Consider the following 25,543-nt stretch of genomic DNA (forward strand, 5'->3'; position numbering starts at 1 on the left):
CTAACATCCAGGCTTGTAGAGTTGCGTAAGAGGAAGGAAGAAGTGGCACACGTACACCGGACCCATCATAGAGCAATATCACAGGGAACGTCCACTGAGCTCTGCACCTGCAGCCACACAGGCAGCGCCGACATCCTGGTGCAGCCTCTTCTAGAACAGGATCAGCACCATCTAGTGGTTGTGGTAGGCTATAACACAGGGGTGGCTCCTCCGAGTACAGGGTCAGTAATACACGACAGCGTCACTTTGTGTTTGATTAAACTTATAAATTTATTAAATAACCATAAAGGACACAGACGGGGGAGGGTCAGCATCATACCACGACGCCCAGCTGACGTCTATGATGACAGGTATATGACACCTGCCTCTTTAAAGGGCATATTAAGGTATCAGCTCCTTTCCATTATCACAATCTCTGCTTGCTGTCAGTGACTGCCTTTTTTTGTTAAATCCCAGAAGAAGGTTTGCCAATTTTCTCCAGTCCTTGTGCACTAAACACATTAAGCAGCACAGATCTCCCTCCAGCGCTGACAGTTTGTTACAGTGTATCAGTGCAGGGAAAGTTTGTAAAATGGACCTTGGATTGTGCAGATTACATGGCACTGTAACAAACCCTCAGCTGTATGAAATAATAGGTATTTAACGTTTCTCAGTGTCTGACTGCCATTCACCGACAGCAAGCATATTACAAAGATGCAGAACTTTTCAAACAGTTTGAGGCAAGATTTCAGTATCTGGACAGATAAGTGAATAGTTAAACTCCTCTGTATAGCAAGGAGCTAATAAGGAGGGTGGTGGTGGGGTACACAGTGATTGGCGGTGGCCCCTCCTGACCGCTGCTTGCCATCTGCTTTACGCTCCGGGCATTTCCTCCCCAAACTTGCAGTGGTAGGCGGATTGCTTTGCTGGAATGAGAACCTGCAGGAAACAAAGACAAGAGCTACTCAGAGCTTGCGGTCAGTGAACGGCTTCATGTGAAGGTGACACAGGTGCAGGAGCCGTCACAGCGTCGGTGTGCTGTAACCTATCCGACCCAATGATTCTACACAGGATCAGCGGAGCCAGTCGCCTGTGGCAGCTGCTTATCTCCCCCCACAATTAGAATAGCCCCCCAGGGCCACTCACCTCATTGTGGATGTAGGCGTCACAGCCGTAGCACCAGACGGAGAGGTCGGAGAAGCTCAGCACCATGCTGTGGCCGGACGAGGCTCCGTGAGTCATCATATGCTGCGAGACGTACCTTCCGCACAGGACCTGCAGGGCGCACAACGGTGAGAAACGCCCGCCCGGACCCTCGGCACCTTCTCATCCTCCATCATTATTTGCTAAAAAATTCTGCAAGTCTGAATCTAAATCTCTGCTTGCTGTCAATGGACGTGGTCTCTTTGTTCACCAGTTCTCACCCAGCCAAGGTCTAGCCCCGACACACTGTAACTAACTACCGAGATTCGTTTATTAAGCTCAGAGGATTTTCTCCTTTGGAAACAACTGTAGCAAACCCTCAGCTGTGAGCACTAAGGGTCAGGATGTAGTCTCAGCTTTGGAAATGCCATTAACACTCACCTGGTAACATGTGAGACAGATCCAGTTCTCCATCTGTGTGCCGCACACTGCGCACGGCTCCGTCACGTCCAGTCCACCAGGGGGCAGCGCACGCACTGACTCCAGGTGAGGACACCAAGGCAGGGGCGTCACAGAGAACAGCTCCCCCTGCCAACAAAGAGAGGTTGTGTGACCCAGCGGCTTTCCCAGCGGTGGTACCAAATACCAGACAGATCCCAACTTACAGAGAATTCGGGGCACAGGTCCGCGTCTGCTTCATAGGACGGGAAACGGTCTCCCCCGGCAGAGTCAGAGAGCGGCGCCTTACCTGCAGACTGGAGAGAATGGACGCAGTAGTGAGAAGTTATATCCTCAATGTATGTGCGGGGTGAGCGACCCCAAGAGGCAGAACTAAGGGTAAATTGCCATCTGACAACTGATCTGAGCCGCATTTATGGATCCTCAATACAGTTGTCAGAAGCAGGAGGGCGCCCACGTGGACTTATGCACATGAAGGATGAATGTGGAGCCGCATACCTACAATATGCCTGGAGGAGAGTGATGGAGGCTCACCCCTGTACTGTGAAGCCTCTCACTTCGGAACTAGTTCTTAAAGGGGATATCCATTACTTAAAGGGAATTGGTCAATTAATGCACATTGCATGGCGAGATCTATGCAGTCCACAGACTCCAGATACCTTGGTGCACAATGCAGGTGACTATGGGGCCACCCTACCACCTCCACATGGGCGGACTGTACCTGTGCTCCTGCTGACTGTCTCCCCATTGAGGTCTTCTTCCTCGCACCTCCAGCCGGCGAGCTGTCACCATCAGGAGACTTGACATCTCCCAGGTGCAAGTTTCTTAAGAGATCCTCCACTGAGCCCCCGGCTGCAGGCGTGGACCTCTGCTTCTCTGGTGTCTTGTCGGATACGTGCAGCTCTATGACCAGCTCCAGAGTGTCTCCATCATAGGACTGATCAGGCCCTGCTTCCATGTTCTTGTCCTCCTCGTCCCGTCGTTCCTGAAGAGCAGGACTGGAGACAGGACCCACCTTCATAGACGCTACAATGTCCCCTCCGAGCTTCTCCTTTGTCCTGGTGTCTGCATCCTGGATTACAGCAGTCCTGCCTCTTGGTGAACCACCTCCGACCATCAATGGTGACTGTTCTTGTTGGAAGTCCTCCAGATCCGACACAATCTGCTTTCCAAGACTGCCATGCTGGGGTGACGATAGTCCGGGCTCCATGTCCTTACGTGGTGACAGGACCTCTGCCTTGGATGGCACAGAAGGTCCAGCTGAAAAGACACCAGAACGCACGGTATTAATGTTCCAATTTGGTCCTCCCTCTCCCCATCACTCACCATTTATCCGCAGGGAACGCCAATACTTCTGATGCACCCCCAGCACACTGGAGATGGCACGTAGGGCAGCAGGACGTGGGGCGTGCAGGTCAGATATGGTGGGAGGAGGATCACCCAACAGCGTTCGGGTACACATAGACATGGAGTCAGAGATGGATGTCAGGTTGTATCCACCCTAAAAGCAGAAAGTTAATAAGGGTTGCGGACCCCCTACTCCATACAGCTATGGGGGACTCTGCAGGTCTAATTCGTTAATAGGACTAGTGTAATACCACACTTCTCCTGTGGTGGTGCTGCAGGGAAACTGAACACTTAGTGCCAGAGGATCGCTGCTTTTCTTGCAGTGATGATCATTGAGGATTTCCATTGGCCGAGCACTTACCTCAAGCACTAGCACCACTTTGCCCCCAGCCAGGCCCATCAGTAGATGCGTCATGTGGGCATAGCCCTCCGGACTGACGCGGCAGCCTCCGAGCGGGTCTCCTCGGGCGGCATCAAATCCCGCAGAGACCAAAACAAGTTGTGGGTTGAACTGAAGATGAAGGAGGGGGAAGATGTGAACTCTTATCAGAAAATTTGTGATAACAGTTTGTACCTTCCTCCGGCCATTGTTCTTCCTCACCTCGTAAGCGATGGGCATGACAATCCTGTGGAAGGCCAGAAGGTACTCCACGTCGCCCATCTTTCCACCATTCCAGGGGATGTTCACGTTGAACCCTTCGCCTGGGCCGCTCCCGACCATGTTGAACGCGGCGTCCTCAGAGCGTGGGAAGAACGTGCCGTCATCGTAGCGGTGGAGCGACACGTACAGGACGCTGGCGGAGGGTAACAAACGGTGAATCTCAGGTGTAGAGACCTACGCTGAGCGCTGGACAGCAGGGCCACAACTCACTTCGGGTCGTCTTCGAACATGTGCTGAATCCCGTTTCCGTGGTGGATGTCCCAGTCCAGAATCATCACCCTGAAAGGAGAGATCAATCCTTTTAGGAGCGGTAATACTGTAATGAATGACAATTAAAGGGAGGTTTGGATTTAGATAAATAAAAGCTTAAAGAGATTCTCCACATAAAAAAAATAAATCACTTTTTGCTGGAGGTGTGCTTGTCTAATGTACAGCATCACCTTTGCCAGTCAGCAAGTATGCAGTTTGCCTGCACTGCCCCCACAGGTATGATATGGTGTTACACAGATCTCATTGAAATCAATGGGCTGCCTGTGTAATGCATGAACGGGCAGTACTCGTTCCACAAGGTCCACCATTCATCTGAAAAGCTGCAATGTAAAACTATTACCGCCTGACTGGTGTGGGCACTGCCAGGGAGTGAGTGGTACGCCGCAGGCATTCTGCAAGGGGCCACTCTGAAAACCTCCCCTCTAAGCCTTAGTTACATAAAACCTATGTTAAGCCCTTAGACCTTACCTTAGCGGAGGCTCTGAAGGGCTCTGCAGACTTTGGGCGTATCGAGCCGCCAAGGCAACATTGTTAAAGAAGCAAAACCCACATGCGGCGCCCGGCTCGGCATGGTGCCCGGGAGGGCGGACTATGCAAACTCCATTTTGGACCTGTACACAAAGCAATACGTGATGCAGAGGGGGCAGCCACCAGGGGTGACGGGGAAGGGGACCAGCGGAGGTGCATATTATGGACATGGAGTCAGGGTCTCACCTCCCCGTTTACTACGGCCTCCACCACACTGAACGTGGAGCCCGCAGCCAGGCAGGCGCTGTGATAGGACCTGTTGTTGATGTAGATAGAGTTGTACTCGGAGCCCGCCTTGTGCAGGTCCCTCGGTTTCATTCGAGAGCTTTCCTCAATCTTCTGAATGTAAGAGAGGCTGCAGGGTAAGGACAGAAAACGTGAACCTTAAATGCCCGACCAGTGGGTTCCCTGCAGGCGGACGCCCAATAATCTCATTACAGGAAGCATAGTAGGACAGAGCTTCACATTACTATGCATCTATCCTTCTTGCTGACAGTTTCCCTTTAATGCACGATACCAGTAGGTCGCCATGCACCTACCTATGGCACATCTGTAGCTCCTTAGTAGTAGCCATGCGATGTGGAAGCCGCGTGCAGCGATCTACCAGCCCCATCTCTTTGTGCCGCTTGAATATCCGAGCAATTCTCTGCGGGAGCTCAGGGTGACCGCTGGAAAAAAAGGACGACCTTAAACATGGTGGCGATCACAGGGGTGGAGTGTGCAGCACATCATGGCATCACTTCACCTGTCCCACATGTTGTAGTGCTCCATCATCTGCTCGTCGTACACCAGCCCAGTGCGCGACACCGGGAGCTTCCTCATCACTTCCCGCATGGCAGCATCTAGCGTCACCGCCAGGTCTTCTCCTGACTCCGCAACACTCTTTTCCTCTGTGGTCACTTTATTATTTCCAGTCTCCAGGTTTAAGGTTAAATCTAGAGCAGCAATGAAGAAATATGACAACGATAATGGTGGAGGAGCCATTCTGGCTGGATACACGGGTAACGGCAGGGGACAAAGGAGAGGGACAACTACATCTCCGAAACACGGACGTGCTCAGAATGATTGATACCCTCTTCGCAAAATCACAGGCCCCCGTAAAGGCAAAGGTAACTTACCCTGACCCTGCAGACACCGCCAGTACTTCCTGTGGACAGAGATGGCACCAGAAATGGAGTCCAGAGCACTGTGGAAATCAAAGGTTATCAGAGACTGTCAGCAGATGCCCCGCTCCCACACCCGTCACCTGATCTGTATGGGGGCGTGATAATCACAAGATCATACAATACCTGACTGGTCCCTGAGAGAAGAGGGTCCTAAAGCATCTCCTAAACGCTTATCTCTACAGGTGGGATAAATCACCCTGTACACAAAACTGCTCACCTCTCGCAGGGTGTGAAAGGCAGACGCAGGAGCGGGCACGGGTCCCCGAGCAGAATCTTCAATGAGGAGCAGGCACCTTCTGCCAGGGAACGATGGTTGTAACCTCCCTGTGAAGAAGAACGGACCAAAAGATCTACAGCAAGCAAAACGTCACCATGGTAATCCATCACATTACCTATTCAGAACTATACACCAGAGCTGCACTCCCTATTCTGCTGGCGGAGTCACTGTGTACATACATTACATTACTTATCCTGTACTGATCCTGTGTTACATCCTGTATTATACCCCAGAGCTGCACTCACTATTCTGCTGGTGCAGTCACTGTGTACATACATTACATTACTGATCCTGTACTGATCCTGAGTTATATCCTGTATTATACTCCAGAGCTGCACTCACTATTCTGCTGGTGCAGTCACTGTGTACATACATTACATTACTGATCCTTGTACTGATCCTGAGTTACATCCTGTATTATACCCCAGAGCTGCACTCACTATTCTGCTGGTGCAGTCACTGTGTACATACATTACATTACTGATCCTGAGTTACATCCTGTATTATACTCCAGAGCTGCACTCACTATTCTGCTGGTGCAGTCACTGTGTACATACAGTACATTACTTATCCTGTACTGATCCTGAGTTACATCCTGTATTATACTCCAGAGCTGCACTCACTATTCTGCTGGTGCAGTCACTGTGTACATACATTGCATTACTGATCCTGTACTGATCCTGAGTTACATCCTGTATTATACTCCAGAGCTGCACTCACTGTTCTGCTGATACCCATTAGCTTGCTGGGAGTGCTGACTTTGGGCAAACACTGTGTCTCTACCATTTCTCACCTCCAGAGCGAGCACAAGTCTTCCTTCAGCCATACACATGAGCATGTGGGTGAGGTGTGCGAAGCATGCTGGGGTGGCGGACATCTCCCCCTGTGGGAGATACAAAGTATTACAATATAAATCACCAGCCCCAGGACACCACTACAATGAGTTTGCACCATCTTGCCCATCATTACCTTCGGATCTCCAACGACTGAGTCGTATCCGGCTGCGACCAACACAAGCTGAGGCTGGAACTACAAAAAAAATAAAAATTTGGGGGAAAAAAAAAAAAAAAAAAAGTTGTCCATTGAAACTTAATTACATTAGTTTTAAACCCTCCATTCCTATGTACCAACCTCGTAGGAGACTGGCAGGAGGAGGTGCAGGAAGGCTGTGATGAAATCTGCGTCACTCATTCTGGTCTGTGGGGTACACAAAGCATTAAGGGGTGGGATGAGCATGGTCATGTCAGAGGGCCAGCTCCTGGCTGAACAACAGCGGTGCTCCTGTGCTGAAGGCTCTGGTACTGCAGACAGTCCCATAACACTGAGATGCAGTACCAGGCAAGGCCACTACTAACATTAGGGCGCTGTGCGTCCGGCACAATGAAGGGGAACCAGCTGCTCGCTGTCACATGCTCAGTTGAACTGCGGCGAGGGTGGAGGTAGGACCCTTACCCACGGGATATTGATACCCTATTTTAACGATAACCCGTCTAAGGGCATCCCTGTCAATAGCAAAATGCTCAATTGTGACCGAAGCCTCATTCATACCTTATTCCACGGCACATTTATGTTATATTGCTCGCCCCTCTTCTTCCCCACAGCAGTGCTAGAAGACTCCGCCAGATGCGGCCAATATTCTCCATTTTCATAGCGATGGATAGAAAAATAAAGGACACTAAACGGAGGACGAGACATGAAGTCAGGAAGGGACAATTCAGACTAAACGTCCTTGATTTGGCCAAAATATGGAGGTCATTATGCTCCAGTCCCAGCACAGACAAAGGGTTACAGAATACACTTCTGTGTCTGCAGCCACCACTGGGGGGAGCTCCGGAGCAGCCTGTATACAGTGTCACCATTCACCTCTGTGTGTAAACAGTATGCAGCCAGCTCCCTCTAGTGGTGGTCAATGAAATAACACCCAGCCATATACACACACCTGGGGTCGTCCTCAAATATAAACTGCGTGCCTTGTCCATGATGAACGTCCCAGTCCACAATAAGGACCCTGCAGAGGAGAACACAGGTCAGAGTGACGGCTGGGGACAAGGTCTGAGGGTCACCAAGCCTCCCTGCACTCACCGCTTCACCCCGTGCTGGTGCTGAGCGTATCTAGCAGCAATGGCCAGCTGGTTAAACATGCAGTAACCGTTCATCTGGTCCCTGAAGGCGTGGTGCCCGGGGGGACTGTGAAAAGGGAAAGCAGACATATTTGTAAGGGGTGTACTTACTTTTGAACCCAACATTTTTATTGCTGTCATGATCCAAAATGAAAAATGGAGCAACTCTGACAAAATAAAGCCTACAGTAATAAAACAAACAGTTGTGTGTATACAGCCCCGCTGCAGACCTATGTGTCGCCATGGTTACAGACTACAAACAAGCCCTGAGTAGTTGTTATTCCACTCCGTATACGTCATCACCTGCAGACAGTAGATGGGATCACAATGTGACAACGCGGAGTTTGTGTGCAGGCTGTGACCACAGAGATGGCGCCACAGAGGAGGCAGCCTTCACATGATCCCCTTTATTAATGGCTTCCCAGGGGGAGGAGTGTATTCTCCACCACTAATACTACACATAGTACATCATCATGGCTTACCGCACTACCGCCAAACCGTTACGGATCTCCCGGCTCACCACCTTATCCACTAACTGCAGCACCGACCCGGCGGCCACACGGGAAGCGGAGAAAGACAGCTAAGGGTTAAATCAGAAGAGCACTAATTATAGGAGGCTCACTACACTGGAGAGTAAGACTGAAGAATGAGGAGCGCAGCTCTTGAGTACAATACAGGATGTAACTCATGATCAGTAATGTATGTACACAGTGACTGCACCAGCAGAATAGGGAGTGCAGCTCTGCAGTATAATACAGGATGTAACTCAGGATCAGTACGGGATCAGTAATGTAATGTATGTACACAGTGACTGCACCAGCAGAATAGTGAGTGCAGCTCTGGGGTATAATAAAGGATGTAACTCAGGATCAGTACAGGATAAGTAATGTAATGTAATGTATGTACACAGTGACTGCACCAGCAGAATAGTGAGTGCAGCTCTGGGGTATAATACAGGATGTAACACAAGATCAGTAATGTAATGTATGCACACAGTGACTGCACCAGCAGAATAGTGAGTGCAGCTCTGGATATAATACACTATGTAACTCAGGATCAGTAATGTAATTTATGTACATAGTGACTGCACCAGCAGAATAGTGAGTGCAGCTCTGGGGTATAATACAGGATGTAACACAAGATCAGTACATGATCAGTAATGTAATGTATGCACACAGTGACTGCACCAGCAGAATAGTGAGTGCAGCTCTGGATATAATACAGGATGTAACTCAGGATCAGTAATGTAATGTATGTACATAGTGACTGCACCAGCAGAATAGTGAGTGCAGCTCTGGAGAGTATAGTGAGTGCGGCTCTGGAGAGTATAATACAGGATATAAGGATTGCCGCCTCGCCATCGCCAGAGCCTCTCCATTGCCAGAGCCACCGTATCACCATCGCCTCGCCCCCTACCTTCTGTCTCTTCCCCACTATCCCATAGAATGTAAGTCCGCAAGGACAGGGTCCTCTCCCCTCTGTACCAGTCTGTCACTGTAAACATGTTTACTGTAAACTATATCTGTAACTCTGTATGTAACCCCTTTCTCATGTACAGCACCATGGAATTAATATAAATTAATAATAATAAATAATATAACTCAGGATCAGAACAGGATCAGTAATGAAATGTATGTACACACCAGCAGACTGTATGATTGCAACAGCAGAATAGTGAGTGCAGCTCTGGGGTATAATACATGATGTAAATCAGGATCAGTAATGTATGTACACAGTGACTGCACCAGCAGAATAGTGAGTGCAGCTCTGGGGTATAATACAGGATGTAACTCAGGATCAGTACAGGATCAGTAATGTAATGTATGTACACAGTGACTGCACCAGCAGAATAGTGAGTGCAGCTCTGGAGAATAATACAGGAATTTTGTGAATTTACCATTATATATGAAGTAGACGGAGACTCACCGGGTGCAGGTAGACCGAGTCATATTTGTCTGATAGTGCTCGCAGCTCTTCCTCTTTCATTTTCTGTGTGGATTTCATTAACTCTACATATTCTTTGCTGAAAATTAATAGACAGGAAAAAATAAAATTCATCCTTCAGTTTCCTTTGTTCTTAGATTGGCAAGAATCACTTATCTCGTACCTGTGAGCCAGCAGGAGCTCCTCCTCCGATGCTTCCCGCGCCTGCAGAGATAGTCACTTGGTCACTGTCATGTCTCTTTCTTTCTAATTGAACCTCACTGGCCAGACATCACCACTCACCGGCACCGACGTGCAGCGCTCCAACAGTCCATACTCCACCAGTTTCTCCTTCACAGCCAAAAGACGAGCAGGACACTCAGGAAACCTGGTAAAACAGGAGTAAAATGCATGGAAAAAAGTATATAGATGAAATTTTGTCCGTGTACTCCACTAGGGGGAGCAAACTGTATAATAATTACACACTGAACTCAATGATAATGTAGCATTCAGTGTGAGCTCCCCCTACTGGTGTCTGCAGACATAATCTTATGTATCTCTGTATACAGTACAGGGAGCTCCGCCTAGTGGTGTTTGCAGACAGAATCTTATGTATCTCTGTATACAGGGAGCTCCCCCTAGTGGTGTCTGCAGACAGAATCTTATGTATCTCTGTATACAGGGAGCTCCCCCTAGTGGTGTCTGCAGACAGAATCTTATGTATCTCTGTATACAGGGAGCTCCCCCTAGTGGTGACTGCAGACAGAATCTTATGTATCTCTGTATACAGGGAGCTTCCCCCTAGTGGTGACTGCATGCAGAATATCATGTATCTCTGTATATAGGGAGCTCCCCCTAGTGGTGGCTGCAGACAAAACGGCTATGCAGGTGACTTGCATTTGTGAATCAGAAGAACAGACCTCTCCATCCATATAGACATATTAAAAGATTCAGTCCTGTAAAATGTTGAATCTAAGAACAACATAGCGATAAAATGAAAAGAAATAAAATCCAGCGCAGAATATTACGTATCATCCCAGAGACAGAAGAATTGAGTCATTCGGTCGTCATAAACCAGGCCTGTTCCTACTGCAGGAGACTCTGTGCCCAGGTGCTGGGAGGGAAAAGAAGAAATATTTAGAAGACATGAACATGTAAGGTAATCAGATAACCTAGGGGGCTCCACTGAGCTGATACTATTCCTACATTTCCAATCCTGTACAGAGTTACATCCTGTGTTTTATTCCAGAGCTGCACTCATTCTGCTAGTTGTTTTTGGAAACAGCAAGTGTTTAGTCAGATGAGGCTGTAACAACTTAGATAAGCTTATATAAAATGGTCAGTTCTATGACTCATGGAAATCACCAGAGAAAGCACCGTGCAGACAATATGCAATATACAGAACATTTCATCTCTCAAGCCTAACGAAAAGTGACTGCAGTGGCAGACTAGTGAGTGCAGCTCTGGAGTATAATACAGGGTGTAACTCAGGATCAGTACAGGATCAGTAATGTAATGTATGTGCAGAGTGACTGCACCAGCAGAATAGTGAGTGCAGCTCTGGAGTATAATACAGGATGTAACTCAGGATCAGTAATGTAATGTATGTACACAGTGACTGCACCAGCAGAATAGTGAGTGCAGCTCTGGAGTATAATACAGGATGTAACTCAGGATCAGTAATGTAATGTATGTACACAGTGACTGCACCAGCAGAATAGTGAGTGCAGCTCTGGAGTATAATACAGGATGTAACTCAGGATCAGTACAGCATCAGTAATGTAATGTATGTGCAGAGTGACTGCACCAGCAGAATAGTGAGTGCAGCTCTGGAGTATAATACAGGATGTAACTCAGGAACAGTAATGTAATGTATGTACACAGTGACTGCACCAGCAGAATAGTGAGTGCAGCTCTGGAGTATTAATACAGGATGTAATTCTGGATCAGTACAGGATCAGTAATGTAATGTGTGTACACAGTGACTGCACCAGCAGAATAGTGAGTGCAGCTCTGGGGTATAATACAGGATGTAACTCAGGAAAAGTAATGTATGTATGTACACAGTGACTGTACCAGCAGAATAGTGAGTGCAGCTCTGGAGTATAATACAGGATGTAACTCAGGATCAGTAATGTATGTATGTACACAGTGACTGTACCAGCAGAATAGTGAGTGCAGCTCTGGGGTGTAACAGGGGATCTAACTTATGTCTGTATATACTGACTTCACGCACTATAAGTACGGTATATATCTGTTTTGTCCCTCACCAGTCCATCCAGCTGGTCACAGAGCTGTCTCTCAGGGGTCTTCCTCATGCGGTAGCCCCTCTTCTTTACCTCCTGTAGACCAGGACCCCCGGTGGGGGACGGCTGCCCCTTCTTTCCAGGCTTCTTCTAGGAAATGAAGTCAGTGAAGAGGTGAGTGAGGCTCCGTCCGTGTACAGGGGAGAGCGCAGACACTACACACCAGCACACACGGTAGTAAGCTGTGCTGCCATACAGTGCACCTCAGCGACCCCTGGTAGCGGGACCCTCGCTATACGGCATGAAGAGCGGACGTACCGAGCTGGAGGGCCCGGGGGAGCCCACTGTTCCTCGTCCTCTGGGTGCCGTCTGATCTCGGGGAGAGGACATGGTCTCCTCGTCATGTAGGAAGCCGAGGACACGACGTCACAGCCCGTGGGACCTGCAGGACAGAGCGCGGAGACGGGTCAGGAGGCCGGAGGAATGCGGCTCGTCAGCTGCCGGACTGATGGACCGTGTCCCGCTCCCCTGTACAACGGGCACACAGCCGGCGCTCATGAGCCCAGTGTGCGCCTCTCCAACAGGCTACTGTCCCCCATGCTTTACCCTGCCGCTCCGCCACAGCCTAACATTAGGGCTGCGCAGACACCACCGTCCTGCAGTCAGGTGTGTACCGCGGCCCGGGGCAGGGCGGGACAGCAGTGCGGATCCCGGCGGCCGCTGCTAGGTACTGCGCACTCACTACTAACCGACAGTTTCAAAGTACTCCGCTCCGGGCTCCCGGATAGATGACGTCACTTCCAGACCACGTGATACATTACACACCACACCCCCTCCCCGTGCTAAGGTGACGTCACGCAGATGCTGATAACTCCCAAATGTTATTATTATGCGTCTTATTGTGTGATGTGTTATGATATATCATGTGACCTGAAATATTACTACATGTGGTATTATATTATCAGGTGACCTCATATATTACTACATGTATTATTATATTATCAGGTGACCTCATATATTACTACATGTGTTATATTTATCAGGTGACCTCATATATTACTACATGTGTTATATTTATCAGGTGACCTCATATATTACTACATGTGTTATATTTATCAGGTGACCTCATATATTACTACATGTATTATTATATTATCAGGTGACCTCATATATTACTACATGTGTTATTATATTATCTGGTGACCTCATATATTACTACATGTGTTATTATATTATCAGGTGACCTCATATATTACTACATGTGTTATTATATTATCTGGTGACCTCATATATTACTACATGTGTTATTATATTATCTGGTGACCTCATATATTACTACATGTATTATTATATTATCAGGTGACCTCATATATTACTACATGTGTTATATTTATCAGGTGACCTCATATATTACTACATGTGTTATATTTATCAGGTGACCTCATATATTACTACATGTGTTATATTTATCAGGTGACCTCATATATTACTACATGTGTTATATTTATCAGGTGACCTCATATATTACTACATGTATTATTATATTATCAGGTGACCTCATATATTACTACATGTGTTATTATATTATCTGGTGACCTCATATATTACTACATGTGTTATTATATTATCTGGTGACCTCATATATTACTACATGTGTTATTATATTATCTGGTGACCTCATATATTACTACATGTGTTATTATATTATCTGGTGACCTCATATATTACTACATGTGTTATTATATTATCTGGTGACCTCATATATTAGTACATGTGTTATTATATTATCTGGTGACCTCATATATTACTACATGTGTTATTATATTATCTGGTGACCTCATATATTAGTACATGTGTTATTATATTATCTGGTGACCTCATATATTACTACATGTGTTATTATATTATCTGGTGACCTCATATATTAGTACATGTGTTATTATATTATCAGCTGACCTCATATATTACTACATGTGTTATTATATTATCTGGTGACCTCATATATTACTACATGTGTTATTATATTATCTGGTGACCTCATATATTACTACATGTGTTATATTATGAGGTGACCTCATATATTACTACATGTGTTATTATATTATCTGGTGACCTCATATATTACTACATGTGTTATTATATTATCTGGTGACCTCATATATTAGTACATGTGTTATTATATTATCAGCTGACCTCATATATTACTACATGTGTTATTATGTCATCAGGTTACCTCATATATTACTACATGTGTTATTATGCATGTAGAAAAGCTGCGGAGACACCATCACGTGTTTCTCAACGCAAGCAATGAATAGCCAGCTCTTTCACCGGGAAGGAACAACCACGGGAAGGGCAGCATCCAATAAAGGAAAACCACCTTTGATCTCCCCGAGGTCATTCACCCTTATGTTTACATGTGTTATTATATTATCAAGTGACCTCGTATATTACTACTCATGTTATTACCGTATATTATCATGTGACCTCATTTATTACTACACATGTTATTATATTATCAGGTGACCTCATATATTACTACATGTGTTATTATATTATCAGGTGACCTCATATATTACTACATGTGTTATTATATTGTCAAGTGACCTCATATATTACTACACTTGTTATTATATTATCATGTGACCTCATTTATGACTACACATGTTATTATATTATCAGGTGACCTCATATATTACTACATGTGTTTTATTATCTCGTGACCTCATATATTGCTACACGTTATTATATTATCAGGTGACCTCATATATTAGTATGTGTTATTATATTATCAGGTGACCCCATATATTAGTACATTTGTTATTATATTATCAGGTGACCTCATATATAACTACATGTGTTATTAAATTATCAGGTGACCTTATATATTACTACACGTGTTATTATATTATCATGTGACCTCATATATTACTACATGTGTTATTATATTATCATGTGACCTCAAATATTAGTATATGTGTTATTATATTATCAGGTGACCTCATATATTACTACATGTTTTATTATATTATCATGTGACCTCATATATTACTACACGTTATTATATTATCAGGTGACCTGATCTATTACTACAAGTGTTATTATATTATTACATGACCTGATTTATTATATATGTGTTATTATATTATCAGATGACCTCATATATTACTACCTGTGTTATTATATTATCAGGTAACCTCAAATATTAGTACTAGTGATGAGCGAGTATACTTGTTGCTCGGGTGTTTTCCCGAGCATGCTCAGGTGATCTCCGAGTATTTGTTAGTGTTCGGAGATTTAGTTTTCATCACGGCAGCTGAATGATTTACAGCTACTAGCCAGGCTGAGTACATGTGGGGGTTGCCTGGTTGCTAGGGAATCCCCACATGTAATCAAGCTGGCTAATAGCTGTAAATCATGCTGCTGAGGCGATGAAAACTTAATCTCCGAGCAGTCATAAATACTTGGAGACCACCTGAGCGTACTCGGGAAAACCAGATCATCAAGTTCACTCGCTCATCACTAATTACTACATGTGATATTGTATTATCACGTGACCTCATATATTACTACATGTGTTACTATATTATCATGTGACCTCATATACTACTACACGGGTTATTATATTATCAGGTGATCTTAAATATTACTACGTGTTATTATATTATCACGTGACCTCATATATTGCTAGACGTGGCATTATTGCAATGCTGCTGCAGTGCAGTATAGATCAACCTCCACCAGGGGATGCTGGTGAGAGGAGAGAGGCTGCACACACAGTGTGACACCACTGCACAGCAGCACAAGCGCCAAGTGGCGAAAGAGTGGTGAGACGAGCCGAGTCAGAAACTGCCAGGACAAGAAGTACCAGAGGTCACAGCAATAAACGTGGTCAAATATGGAGTGCCCGCCAGGGCTGTGGGGATACTCAGTGCCATCCGGGTCTTAAAGAGATGTGTCACAGCAGCAGTGACCCGGTCTGTGGCCCTGGGTGTCCAATGAAAATTGATGATTAAAGGGGAAATAAAGTTTATAAGAGATGATTCCTGATGCCACCTGTGGTACTCAGCTAGGGATGGCCGACGCTGCTTAAAGAGTCTGCTGGGGCTGATGGTGATGCAGCAGAGTTAATACAGCTCCCCACAGGTAGAGCTTAGTCCCAGGGCATTTGTATTGTTAAAGATGGTGATGATGGATGTAGTACAAAGTGAATGGCACAGTAAATAACTCCGACATAGTAGGATGCAGTTTACTCACAGGTTGATGTGCAGGCCGGGGCACGGGTAACAGGTGGTAATGGAGATCCGAGCAGCCTGGAAGCAATTCAGAATCCACCTAGACAGGTGGGTTTGGAGTCCTTCCTACTGCGCTGTTCTCTGGGTCCTTGTTGCCTGAAGCTCTGCACAAGTTCCTCTCACTATCAGTTTGTGTAAAACGTACCCGCATGGCAGGCTGCTTGAGCCTATTTTAGGTGTCGCTCCTTAGTGGCGGCTCCGGGCTCTGATATACTTCTGTGCCACTGGGTATTAGATGGGCCAGGGGACCTGCAGTGCCCTGCCCTTCGGATTTAGCTGCTGGGACTTCTGTACCCGAGCAACCATGGACTCCGGTGTCTGGTTTGTGGGCGCTGTACTCTGGGGTGAGCTTGGTGACAGCTCCACTCCCCAGATTCTCTCTCTCTCTCTCTTGTTCCTCCTCAGACTCCAACTGACTAACTCCGCCTCCAGGCCAGAATTTATAGGGAAGCTCCCCTGAAACCGGGTTTAGAGCTCCCTCTTCTGGTCTGGAGTCAGGAAACTGTGCTGCATGCTGATGTTACCTGGCAAGAGAATTCCTCTTTGCTTCCAGGCATGACATCACACCCTGTGAGGGAGGCAATGCCACTGTGGCAACCGGACTCCTGGGGTGCCACAAATACAAGCCAGAAGTCAGAGCCAGACGGGAGCAGATATAACCGAGACGAGAGACAGTAAAACAGGTCAGAAGCTAAGCCGGGTCACATAACAAGGGGTCCAAGAACAGGGAGCGATCACTAAGACAAAGCTGGAAGGCAGGAAAAGGAAGTCACGGGAACAGAGTACACAGGCAGAGGACAAACACAGTATCAAGGGGTCAGCTGCTCTAGCCTGGAAACATGAACTATCACTGACACAGGTCTGCAGGCACAGCAGACTGAAATAGCCACACAGAACCCAAAACGAAGCAGAGACGGTTAACACCAGCATGACCAGACCGGGGAGAGAATAACATGAAACACACCCCGGCCTGAATCACAACAGTACCCCTCTCTCAATGGGGGGGCCACCAGGCCCCCATGTTTACCTGGATAACGAGCGTGAAAAGGCCAGATCAATCCGCATGGACCGAATGCGCCGGCACCCACGACCAGTCCTCAGGACCGTAACCCTTCCAATGGACCAAATACTGAAGAGAACAGTGGAGCATATGAAAATCTACAACCTGTTCCACCTCATACTTGGTCTGGCCATCCACCAAAACAGGCAGCGGGTGCGAGGGGGACTCACCCGAGGAAGACACTGACTGCTTTAGAGGCGCCTTATGGAACACATTGGGGATCCGCAACGACAAAGGCAGGCGCAGGCGAAAGGCCACAGGATTAACCACCTCTAAAATTTCATAAGGACCAATAAACTTGGGACCCAACTTAGCAGAAGGAATCCTCAACCTTATATTCTTGGTTGATAACCATAACTTATCCCCCACCTGGAAAGCCGGCCCAACCGGACGTCGTTTATCCGCAAAAAAATTGTACTTGACCTGAGCCTTCCCAATGTTTCTCTGAACCTCCCTCCAGACCTCTCCCAACCACTGAAAAGCCAAATCAGCACCTGGAGACACCAAATCCAGGCGGGAAAACCCACCAAAGTGAGGGTGAAAACCAGAGTTGCAAAAGAACGGGGAAGTACTAGTGGATTGATTGGCACAATTATTAAAAGCGAATTCTGCCATGAGTACCGAAGAGCACCAATCATCCTGTCTAGACATGGCAAGACACAGCAATATCTAGTCCAAAGACTGATTGGTCCTTTCAGTCTGATCGTTGGTCTCGGGATGATAAGCTGACGAAAAGGTCAGACTGATACCCAGCCTTTTACAAAAAGCCATCCAGAATTTTTCCACAAATTGCACCCCTCTATCAGACACCACACTGATAGGCACACCATGCAATCGGACCACGTGCTCAATGAATAGTTCTGATAGAGTGTCAGCATTAGGAAGACCCGCCAATGGTACAAAATGCGCCTGTTTTCTGAACCTATCAACAACTACCCAGATTACGGTTTTGCCATTGGGGGGGAGGATCGGTGATAAAATCCATGAACAGATGAGTCCATGGTCTATCTGGAATTGGCAGTGGCACCAATTCCCTGGCCGGCCAGTTCTAGGAGGTTTTAGCACGGGCACAAATTTTGTAGGAGGACACAAACCAAGTGACGTCAAAAGCCAACGAGGGCCACCAAAATATCATAGCGATGGCTTTACATGTGGCCGAGAATCCAGGATGCCCACTCAGAGCCGAGTCATGGAACTCCCAAAGCACCCTTAACCGATACTGGACAGGCATGAAGAACTTATTATTAGGTATGGGCAGAGGAGCAAGAGATTGGGCCACACGAATCTCCCGCTCCAATGCCAAGGAAACTGCTGCCACCACCACTCCATGATGAAGAATGAAGGAAGGAAGGAGGTTCAGGAGGTGATATTGGATCCAGGCTGCGAAATAAGGCATCAGCCTTAACATTCTTGGACCCCGGCCTGAAAGTGATTGAAAATTGAAATCGAGAAAAAAAAGTGACCACCTAGCCTCTCTTGGGGTTAAACGTTTGGCGAATTCGATGTAAGACAGGTTCTTGTGATCCGTAATCTCAGTGATACGATGGACAGCCCCCTCCAAAAAATGGCTCCATTCTTCAAGTGCCATTTTAATGGCCAATAGCTCTCGGTTATCCACATCATAATTCCTTTCAGCAGAGGAAATTTTTTTTAAAAGAAGGCACAGGGTCTCAAATTAGTTAACATGGTGGGCCCCTGGAACAACACAGACCCCACTCCCACCTCTGAGGCGTCCACCTCCACGATAAATGGCTTACATAAAATCAGGTTGAATCAGCACGTGGGCGGACATGAAACAGTTTTTTAAAGAAGAAAATACCGCCAAAGCTGGAGCTGACCAATGTTTAAGATCAGAACCCTTAAGATTTAAATCAGTGAGGGGTTTGACCACCTGAGAAAACCCCTTGATGAATTTTCTATAGTAATTAGCAAAACCCAGAAAACGCAGAAGACCCTTGAGATCTCTGGGTTGCACTCAATTCCCAATAGCCTGTACCTTTCTAGGGTCCATACGGAACCCCTCGGCAGACAAAATGACCCCTAGGAAGGACAATTCTTGAGCAAAAAATTAACACTTCTCCAGTTTAGCAAAGAGTGAGTTTTCCCTGAGCCTCTGGAGAACCGCACGGAGGTGACCCATGTGACTCTGTTTATCAGAAAAATATATTAGGATATCATCCAGATAAACTACCATGAAGCGCCCAATAAAATCTGACAACTCATGATTAATGAAATTCTGAAACACTGCTGGCACGTTAGGCCAAAGAACATAACCAAATTCTCAAACAAACCCTCAGAGATGAAAAATGCAGTTTTCCACTCCTTCTCCTCCAGCATACGGATAAGATTATATGCTCCCCTGAGGTCCAACTTAGAGAACCACCTGGCTCCTGACAATTGATTGTACAAATCAGGTATAAGTGGGAGGGGATAAGTGTTCCTTTTATTCAATTCTCGAAAATCGAGGAATGGGCGTAAACCACCATCCTTTTTCTTAGCAAAAAAGAACCCCCACCGCTACGGGGGAAACAGATGGCCGAATGTGCCCTTTACGAAGGCTCTCAGATATATACTCTTTCATAGCAGCCCGTTCAGGGCAGGAGAGACTGTACAGATGGGCCTTGGGCAATTTGGCACCAGAAACAAGATCTCGCCCTGAGCCATTGGACGCACGCCGGTACAACATCTACTGCAGTAACGCTGTTTCTCCCATATGCCATATTGGCGGATGACATATTATACATATTACCAATCATATACAGACTTCCTTGAAAAAGGCAGAATGTGCCGAAATGTTGGAATTTTGATGTCTGTTATTATGTTGCCGGCTGTCTACCAATAAATCCATCCTTTCTGAGAAAAAATTGTGGACTTGTTGAGTGCCGAAGGTTATTCTTCTTGTACCAGAAACAAGATCAATGGCACAATTGAATGGTCGGTGTGGTGGTAGAACCTCAGCCTCCTTTTCAAAGAACACATCCTCAAAGTCCTTCAGGTATTCCCGAATACCCTCCAGACTGACGGATGACACAGATACAGTAGCAAGGCAACTTCTACTACAATTAGGACTCCATTTAACAATGTCCCAAGATTCCCAGTCTGGAAGCTATGTGTGGTGTTTTCTTCTCGTCCCTTTCGTGTTTGTCACTGTCCCCTGTGTGATACTATCTGCAGTGGTGAGGCTGGTGCCTCTTGCCGGCCAGTGCACTAGCCAGGGCAGTGCTAGGTGACAGCGAGGGAAGAGGTCCCTGACGGCGGTGGGGGGAAGGACCCACTTAGAGCGCTAGCGGAGTGGAGGGACAGGCTCAGGTTTGAGCACAGGTGGTGACCATCCCCATTTCCCTATCAGTAGGGCCTTCCTCTCCTCATTTCCATCTTGTTGTGGGTGGGTTGTGCTGTCCGCTGACTGACCCCCATTGGGTCATGTCACATTGTGACAGCTTATATATTGTTATATATCAAGTATTATCACATATTTTCTGATAAATTATATACTATTATCTTATATCTTAAAATTATGGTCTATTATTATCTTATGTCCTCATATACCAGACATATTATCCCTTATATTATATGCCAATCATAAGATCTCATACATTGTTTGATCCTGGTTCATTTCCTATATATGACCTCATACATTCTTATATACCACTATCTTTGCGGTCAGTGGACAAGTTTTTAGCAATATTGGTGCTGGTGTATGGGGATCCTGATGGCGTCTCCGTGGCTGAGTCTAGACTCCGTAAGATCAAGCGAGGGGGCCAGCCGGCTGAGGAGTACTGTTCAGAGTTTAGGAGGTAGGCCACTGACACACAGTGGAACGACCCTGCTCTTAGGAGTCATTTTTGTCAGGGTCTGTCACCTAGGCTACAGGACACTATGGTGCAGTACGCTACTCCTGGGTCATTGGAAGCCACCATGGCCCTTGCTATTTGGGTGGATAGAAGTCTCAGGGAGAGACATACACCAAATCTGCCCCCTGTTGTTCTTTCTAGGGAGGAGGACACAACGGTGCAGATGGACGAACCTATGCAGGTGGGAGGAGTCTCTTCTCAAACGGGGTTGCCTGCTGTTCACCGCGGTATGAGGGCATGTTTCTACTGTGGGCAGACTGGTCATTTCATCAATGTCTGCCCAGCTCACGCCAAAGTATATTCACCATTTCAAAAGCCGCGTCCCCCTGGTTGTATGGAGGGAGGCGACAAGGGTGTGTATATTTCCTCCATCTTTACGTCTCAGTGAACTATTCCTGCTGAAGTGGTGGTTGGCAGGGTTACTGAGAGTCCTGGTGCTTGTGGATAGTGGAGCTGGGGTCAATTTGGTGGATGCTTGCTTTGTACAGACCCATGGTCTAATGGGTAGGAAGGATTCTGTCGCGACTCCTTAGCATTCAGGCAATTGACTCAGTCCCACTCAGCCAGGGGAGGGTGACCCAAGTCGTAGATAATATATGTTACGGAACCCCCCAGCACCCAGAATATGTTGTGCAGTCATATGTATGTATAATAGGTTCCATGTGAAATGCATCAGTCCACAGGCTGCGCCCCTGGGCAGAGGGGACAAGATATTCTCCTTCTGACCTCCCCCACCTTTGTAATTCCCACAGTAAATATCGGCAGGCTCCGGCCACCTGCGGCTATTGTAATGTATGTCTGGCCTGCCGCTTTTCAATTGGCCTGCCCTCTGTATCTCTGTGATATATATTCTGTGTCCTGTGAGTAAAGTGTTGTCACACTGGAAATACGTGGAGAAGCAGTGATCTTTTATATGCGCCCATGTAACCAAGGAATTCCAGCCAGCGTCCTTCATTCAGACTCCAGCCAAAGCAGAGTGGACCTCCTGAACCACGGGGTGGTACTGAAAGAGGTACTCCAGCACGGTAGACCCCGTTACAATATAAACCTGCGTATAGGGACTCGTCATGAAGAGTTCCTTCCTGTCTTGCTACGTCTTGGAGGGTATGGCAACTCCCATCCTCATAAGTCTCCCTTGAAGAAACATAACATGGGGATAAATTGGCAGTCCAGGGAAGTAGTCAGCTGGGACAAGTCGTGTAAGGACTGCTGTCCAGGAGCTACTGTCTCGGCTGTCTTTCTTAAACCTACCCCTTCTCTGGTGGGGGCAGCGAAGGTGCTGCCAGGGAGTAGGGGCAGAACTCAACCCTCACCCCAAGTAAACACTGAGTTTCGGTGTCCTCTCAGGAGGAGGGATCAGGGGAGGGTGGTGGTTCCCTCTGTATGTAGTGAGGGTAAGAGTTTGGTGACACAGGGGGACACCTCTGCTGTCGGTTCCTCAAAGAGTTCACCATTCTGTGGCAAACGCATGCTTGGAAATAAACGTTCAGGTCTGGACCTGTGTGTGAATGAGTAGGTGTGGGTGTCCACCAAAAACATCAGGTGGAAATATACTTCTGGGACCTGGAGTTCTAGGGTGATCGGGCTGTATCAAGTGTAGGCCATTCTCAGTCCGGGAACTTTCCAGCTGGAGTTATCCCCAGTAGTGCACGTACACAACGTATTCCACAGGTCGGCGCTCTGGAGATTTGTGGCGCCTCCAGATCCTACGTTAATGCCATCTCCATTGGGCTGCATTTGCCATAAAATAACAGAAACCCAAAATGGAAAATCTACATCTAAATTTCTGAAACATGCTCACAACCCAGTGGGAGAGCCACAAGAAGAGAAATTATCAAAGGGATATAAATAGGACACTCCCACAACCTAGAACCATATCACAAAAAGACACTGGAGTATATGTCCATATTCTGTAAGAAACACTAAAAGTCACAAAGGCGCTTTTTAACACGTGTGCCTAGCAGGAACAGCAGCAGGCAACCAGCCAGTAAGGTGTGTGAGACTGTCAAAAGGTAATAAACATGTAAACAAGAGTGAGGTTGCCGCGCTGAAGGCACTTACAATTTTGCAGTGTAGTCCTATGTAGAAAAATGTCCACATGTGACAGCAAACTCTTCTCCACTATTCAGTGGTGCTTAGCAAATGGGAGCGTCCTCCCCGTAATTGCAGTCCCCGGAAAATGCCCGCCGCTGTGTGTCAGCGGTAACCACGGCCGATGGCGCCTCTGTAGCGTAGCGGGGTTAGCGGGGGGCGTGGTGTGTTGGTGACGTCACCTGTCCGTAACTGACGGACGTGTGCAAGGGCCAATCCCGACGCGTTTCGAGGGAACCGTCCCTCTTCCTCAAGGTATGGCGCCCGCACTGCCGCTGTTCCCCTATATACACACCACAATCCTGCAATCTTGCTGGTAAACCAATGTATTTGCACTAATCAGCTCGGCCTGATCAAACTAATTACAATCAGCCCGGCTGCCACTCTCAGAAAACCATTAAGCTATGAATTGCGATCACAATAAATATATGAAACTTTTAAAAATAGAAATATTTACTACAAAAACACCCTCCACCTCATAAAAATATATATCTCCACCTAATAAAAACAAACTTTATTTAATTATTTCATAAAATTATGTGATAATAAAATATATACATATACATATGAATATATATACATATACATGCATATATCCAGCACAAAAATGTTCATCCATATATAAATGTGCCACCATGCATCCATAAAAACTTAAAAATTTTTAGCGCTAAGCTCTATATGAATTATATTCAAATTATATTAAAATATGCTAGTGTACAAATATGCATGTATAAAATGTTAAAATATTCATAAAAAAGGGGGGAAAAATGCCCTAATTTTTCAAATGAAACATCATAAAATTCTAGAGGGCGTACAATTCTATTTCGTGATTGAGTCCTTTGGGGACTAGGGTATCCAATGTAAAAATCCATTTGGACTCAATACGGGACATGCTTTTAATATAGTCCCCTCCCCTTGGATTTTTTGGTACCGTTTGTATACCACAAAATGAAAAACCTGCAATTGAACGTCCATGTTTTTCAGCGAAATGACGCGATAGAGGGTGTCCTACACATCCCTTCTGGATGTTGTCCAGGTGTTCCTTAATCCTATCCCTGAGTCGTCTTTTTGTACAACCCACGTACATTTTTTCACAAGGACATCTTATTATATATATGACACCTGTAGTATGGCATGAGATCTTTTCTTTAACATAAAACTCCCTCGTTTTGTCCATATTCCAAAATGATTCCTGTTGTATCCTTGGGCTTTTTATACGCAAACAGCATGGGCACCTCCCACAATATGTAAAGTTGCCTCCGATGGGGTTTAGATTATTTTTCTTTATAGCTTTGCACATACTAAACCCCATTTTCATGGTAGGTGCTACAATATTTCCAATATTCTTCACCTTTCGGTAAACAAACCTAGGTTTTGTGGATAAAAGTTCCCCCACCACTTTATCTTTTTGCAAAACTGGCCAATATTTATTAATAATTTTTGAGAATCTCCCATGGTCTGCATGATATTGTGTGACCAGTGGGATTCTCCCAATTTCTTGTGCCAAGGACCTTGTTTCTTTATTTTCTCTATTTGTATAGATCAAATTAGATCTTGAGATGGATTTGGCCTCCTGGCTTGCCTGTTCGAGGGAGGGGAGGTTATACCCTTTTTCTAAAAACTGTTTCTGTAAAATATCGGATTCAACATCAAAATCGTCATCTTTCGTACAATTCCGCCTGATTCGTATGAACTGGCTTTTTGGAATGTTACGAAGCCAAGCGGGAAGATGACAGCTGTCCATCTGAATGTAGCTGTTGCAGTCTACCTCTTTGTGATAACATTTCGTATATATGGCATTATTTTCAATAAAGATATTTAAATCCAAAAAATTAACCTCCATTTTGCTAAATGTACCTGAAAATTCTAAACCGTACGTGTTTCTATTTAAACCCCCCACAAATTCTTCCAGCAATTGATGGGACCCTTCCCAAATGAAAAGGACGTCGTCTATATAGCGACGCCACATAATCAGACCTTTACGTAACATCCCATCCTGAAAGATAAACGACTCCTCCCACTTGCCAACATACAGGTTGGCATAACTTGGAGCATATTTTGTCCCCATTGCCGTTCCCCACATTTGTATATAAAATTGATTATTATATACAAAATAATTATGTT

At 46.1% G+C, this 25,543-nt stretch overlaps 1 protein-coding gene and 1 long non-coding RNA gene across 6 annotated transcripts in view; one reads left to right on the plus strand and one right to left on the minus strand.

The window, feature by feature from the left end:
• Positions 1-245: 245 nt before the first annotated feature.
• On the minus strand, positions 246-12,987 carry HDAC6 (histone deacetylase 6). 5 transcript variants are annotated; one of them, XM_077284092.1, is made up of 29 exons: positions 12,869-12,987; positions 12,438-12,561; positions 12,144-12,266; positions 10,902-10,987; positions 10,177-10,261; positions 10,058-10,098; positions 9,877-9,973; positions 8,433-8,530; positions 7,913-8,017; positions 7,770-7,838; positions 7,379-7,505; positions 6,962-7,027; positions 6,800-6,859; positions 6,624-6,713; positions 5,771-5,877; positions 5,506-5,573; positions 5,133-5,322; positions 4,927-5,055; positions 4,574-4,742; positions 4,328-4,470; positions 3,800-3,868; positions 3,530-3,722; positions 3,290-3,439; positions 2,908-3,082; positions 2,303-2,841; positions 1,788-1,877; positions 1,564-1,710; positions 1,126-1,254; positions 246-918 (listed from the first exon to the last, which is right to left on the minus strand). In XM_077284092.1, the coding sequence occupies exons 2-29, from the start codon at positions 12,507-12,509 to the stop codon at positions 853-855; spliced, it is 3,483 nt and encodes a 1,160-aa protein (XP_077140207.1). In that variant the 5' UTR covers positions 12,510-12,561; positions 12,869-12,987; the 3' UTR covers positions 246-852. The 5 variants fall into 5 exon arrangements, with proteins under 5 accessions (XP_077140207.1, XP_077140204.1, XP_077140206.1 ...); XM_077284089.1 differs by having other exon boundaries at positions 12,144-12,269; XM_077284091.1 differs by lacking the exon at positions 12,869-12,987 and adding an exon at positions 12,726-12,863.
• The window catches only part of LOC143805156 (uncharacterized), a 56,669-nt gene continuing 43,954 nt past the window's right edge, over positions 12,829-25,543 (plus strand). The window contains exon 1 of the long non-coding RNA XR_013221183.1: positions 12,829-12,966. This is a non-coding gene — a long non-coding RNA (uncharacterized LOC143805156). The remainder of the gene's footprint in view (positions 12,967-25,543) is intronic.

The sequence above is a fragment of the Ranitomeya variabilis genome, chromosome 2 (genome assembly GCF_051348905.1).
Source record: "Ranitomeya variabilis isolate aRanVar5 chromosome 2, aRanVar5.hap1, whole genome shotgun sequence".
Taxonomy (NCBI): Eukaryota; Metazoa; Chordata; class Amphibia; order Anura; family Dendrobatidae; genus Ranitomeya; species Ranitomeya variabilis.